General features: G+C 39.3%; 1 protein-coding gene across 1 annotated transcript in view; it reads right to left on the reverse strand.

Moving 5' to 3' along the window:
* Positions 1 to 4,206, reverse strand: part of Tnik (TRAF2 and NCK interacting kinase) — a 402,475-nt gene that overhangs the window by 16,645 nt on the left and 381,624 nt on the right. Inside the window, exons 25-27 of the mRNA XM_013016154.1 lie at positions 4,026 to 4,137; positions 3,076 to 3,246; positions 940 to 1,083 (exon numbers count right to left, since the gene is read on the reverse strand). Coding sequence (XP_012871608.1) covers positions 940 to 1,083; positions 3,076 to 3,246; positions 4,026 to 4,137 — 427 coding nt within the window. The remainder of the gene's footprint in view (positions 1 to 939; positions 1,084 to 3,075; positions 3,247 to 4,025; positions 4,138 to 4,206) is intronic.

The raw sequence follows: 4,206 nt of genomic DNA on the forward strand, positions 1-4,206 counted from the left end.
CACTTCTGGCTTTTTTCTTTTTGCTTATGTGGTGCTGAGGAATCGAACCCAGGGCCTCAGGCATGCAAGGCAAGCGCTCTACCACTGAGCCACCTTCCTTCTTGAAGAAGAGAACTACTTAAAGCATTGCATACTGGTGTAACAGAAGAGTTCATTCAGAACTTAAAACTATAGGAATAATGGTGTGCCATAATTCATTTTTGTAACTGAAGCCTAGAGCATGTTGTGATGCTCATGATAGCTAGGAGGAACAGCAGAGTCATTGCTTTCTCCTTTCTATACTGGTATGAATCCAAGGGCAATTCAAGGATCTTTTGCTTCTATTTTCAGTTTTTCTTTTTCACATCTGTGCCTTGAGATAAGAGGAAAACAGACTCTTAAGAATTAGGATGTGTCAGTAACCATATAATGAAGTCTGAACATGAATTTTCTGGTAGCATTTCCACTTTGGGTAGATGACTGGCAGATGTGTGTTTTCGATTTTGATTTGGTAGTATAGTAATCAAGAAAGCAATTATCCAGAACAAAAGACCCCACAGAATTAAACTCAAATCACAATGTAAGAATTTACTTAGTTAACCTTTACTTGGGTCTGATTAATACTCATTTATTGGAAAGGTACAATAAAGAGAGAATTATAGTGGCAAGTGAAGACATTTTCTTAAAATAGAAGTAGAGCTGGAAAGTTAAACTTCCTTCAAGGTTCAGTCTAGAAGCCTCATGTTGCCTGTGTAGTTAAGGCTGCATAAAGAGCCATGTTATAAACATTGTGAATACCTGAGCCCCACCCTCACAAATTCCAAATGTGTATGATCAAATCTAGCTATACAGCTATAATTTACTATTAGCCAGGAAAGACAAAGATTACATTTCCTCAGAAAGAAGATGATCCTTCCTACCTCTGAATACCTGGAGAATAGGGTCAATATAGTAACATACCTGATATGGTCACAAGAACATTTAGTCCTTCAAGCACATCCATCTGCTGAAATCGCCTCCGGTTGATCAGGTTATAGACTTTGCCTTGCCCACTTCGGTCCAAAAGCATGAGGCCATTTTCAGTTCCCACCAGAAGGTTTACACCTGCAAGTTTAGGGTTTAAATTAAGATGTACTCTTTGTAGTCTTTATACTTCTTTAACCTTTTGTATTTGGGCCCCCACAAGCCCTAATAAACTTGTTTTTTGTGAATTCAAACTAATGGGCGAGTAGTGCTATGGTAGGGAGTGTAGAAGTAGAAACTCTGATGCAGTAATTAAATCACTGTCACTCTAATGGAATTAGTTTTCTCTTATGAAGCGTTAGCAGCCATTTACTGTCTAGCACAGTGCTTTCCAAGAGGAGCCTTAGGCAAAGCTGTGAAGTTAACACAATTTGCCAGTATTATCTTTCTGAAACTGTTCCTTCTCTTCCATCCCTTCTTTTCTTCCTTCCTTCTCTCTCCTTCCCTTATGTTGTCCCTCTCTCTCTCCCTCTGTGTACTTGGTTACTGTCCCTGAGCTTTTTTGCTCAAGGTTAGCACTCTACCACTTGAGCCACAGCTCCACATCCAGCTTTTTGCTGGTTAATTGAAGATAAGAGTCTCATGGACTTTCCTGTCTGGGCTGCCTTTTTCAAACCAAAATCTTCAGATTTCAGTCTCTTTCCTGAGAAGCTAGGATCTGTAATCCTAGCAGTATGAGCCATCTGTGCCCGACAACTAACTTCTTTCTTTTTTTTTGGTTGGTTGTGGGGCCTGAACTCTGGACCTGGGTGCTCTCCCTCAGCTTTTCAGCTCAAGGCTAGAGCTCTATCACTTGAGCCATAGTGCCACTCCAGCGTTTTCTGCTTATGTGGTGTTGAGGAATGGAACCCAGGGCCTCATGCATGCAAGGCAAACACTCTACCACTGAGCTACCTTCCCAGTCCCTAACTTCTTTCTTGACTGTTTATATTCCCTTCTCTCCTTCCCAAGGCTCACACCCCCACCCCTCCACACCTATTCATGCAGTGATTTCTTAGGACATTAGCCTGTGCATTCAATGTGTGATAGTGTTTCCATTTCTATACTCTATCAGAAGAAAAGACCTTCTTCCTTCTCACACTAAAATTCAACTCTCTCATATCCCATACCTTCATGGTTGTGCTGTTAGGGAAATGTTAAACCAGTTCAAGGAAAAGGTGTTAATGGTCTAAGAGTCACAGAAACACTGACTGTGAAACTTCTCAAGTATCTTAATTCTAGTGCAGTAATCTTAGGAAAAAGGGTTGTCTGGATAGCCATAATCTACCCATTGCAATGTACATACATCAAGAGATGCATGAACAGGTAACTCTCAGTTATCTTACTTGTACTTTATCTTCTGACAACATGGCATGTTTGCTCTTTTCTCCACATGCTAACCTTTTCAATATTAACTGTGGCTATTTTATTTTCCATACCTTCTCCCTGAGGGAGAACCATCACATCTCAGGAAATCATCTTGATCTTCCCCTCTGACATCTCAAATGCTTTTACTCTTTACAATTATGGTGCCTCAATGCAAGCCTAGTATTTTAGATGGCTACAGACAGGCTACATCTGATCTGCCCCAATAATATAGACCTGGGACTCTAATAGAGTATCATCTGAGTCTAAGATCACCTAAATCCTGGAGATCTTTTTCATGAGAACCACGGAGTGATGTTTTGAACTAAAAGGAATTCCTCATTATTTGTTTTTTTTTTCCTGCCAAGTGTTTTTCTTCTTTATTGCTGATGATATGGCTTTGGGAAGTCACTAAAATATGGCAGGCTGGTTCTGTATCTGTGAGACAAAGGTAATGCCATTACTTTCCTTGTAGGATATGGTAAGGATCAGAGACAGATGTGAGTGCTAGACACATAGTGTGTGTGTATTAAGTGGTGGCTAGTTCTGTTGTTGACTTTAACTTATCACTATTCATGTTAGCCTTGGAATTAGTATATAAGGCCTTTTTACATATAAAATTGCTTTTGATCTCTCTGAGGTTAAACAGACCAAGGTCTCTAACACTAAGATACACATGATTTTTCCTGATTGAGTTAATTAATGAATGAAAATAAAGCACTAACATACCCCACAAAGCTGCACAAAGTATTTCTGAGTTGAATCGTTTCTTGTATTTTCTGATTTCCGGTGTATCGCTATGAGGCCGAATGTTGGTTGGGTTTACGTTTACCACTGAAATCTTCCTTGCTTCATTGAGTTTGGCCTGTTCTTGCCTAAGGAGTTCGCTAGTAAACAGAGCTTTGAGAAAAAGAATCAGAGAAGTCAATGGCATCCTAAAAGATAACTAAGGGAGATAAGGAAAAGGGTCATTAAAACACTATGAGTTCTTTTTGTTTAGTGTGTATTAAAGGTGCAGAAACTCTACAACTGTACTTATTTTATGTCTTTTTAGTAGGATAAAGTATAAGTCATTCATAGCAGTAGTATTTTATTCATTAGCAAAACAGACCTATAGACAGTACTTGGATGGTTTAGAAAATTAATATTAATCTCACGAGATCATATAGGTCATCTCTACCTCCTGCAAATAGATACAGGAAAGACTTCCTCTTTGAAATAGAACATTATCAGTTGAAAAGTTGGCCTAAGCTGACCTTAATGATTAGTGAGTTGCAGAAGGCCAGAAAGCAACACTATTCTAAATCAGCCAGACTTTTTGTGGTGGGAACTACACAGGTAGAGTTCAACACAACTTAACACGCATTTTAGTGTCTATTACGTGCACAATAGCACTGTACCCAGAAATTGTTTTTGGGAAATATGTGGTAAGTTCGGAGATCGTTGAGGAACAGCTTTTCCTAGTGCCCCTGGATACTTCTGGGTTCCTACCAGAAGCAAAACAGAAAAGATGGGGAAAAGTAAGGAAAAGGGAGAAATTTGTTTTAGGAATCCCACAAAAATAATAAAGTCAGGACCTACTCATTAAATGGCTTAACTATTGAATTAATGATGAAGTTCTTGATCAGGCTTTACCAAAAGGAAATATGTTTCTGTAGCATTTGGGCCTTCTAGCTTACCTGCAGCTGATGATTCTTCATCCTCTTCATCCTCATCAGTGGGAGATGTCTGGTATACTCTGGGGTCCACAAAGGGGGTGAAGGAGGCTTTGGTGCTGCTGCCCAAGCCATACTAATCAATAAGCAAGATTAAGAAGAGAAGATTAAAAAATGCAGGAACAGTTGATGCTAACAATACTTT

This window comes from Dipodomys ordii, unplaced genomic scaffold (assembly GCF_000151885.1).
Source record: "Dipodomys ordii isolate 6190 unplaced genomic scaffold, Dord_2.0 Scaffold30, whole genome shotgun sequence".
In the NCBI taxonomy this organism is placed as follows: Eukaryota; Metazoa; Chordata; class Mammalia; order Rodentia; family Heteromyidae; genus Dipodomys; species Dipodomys ordii.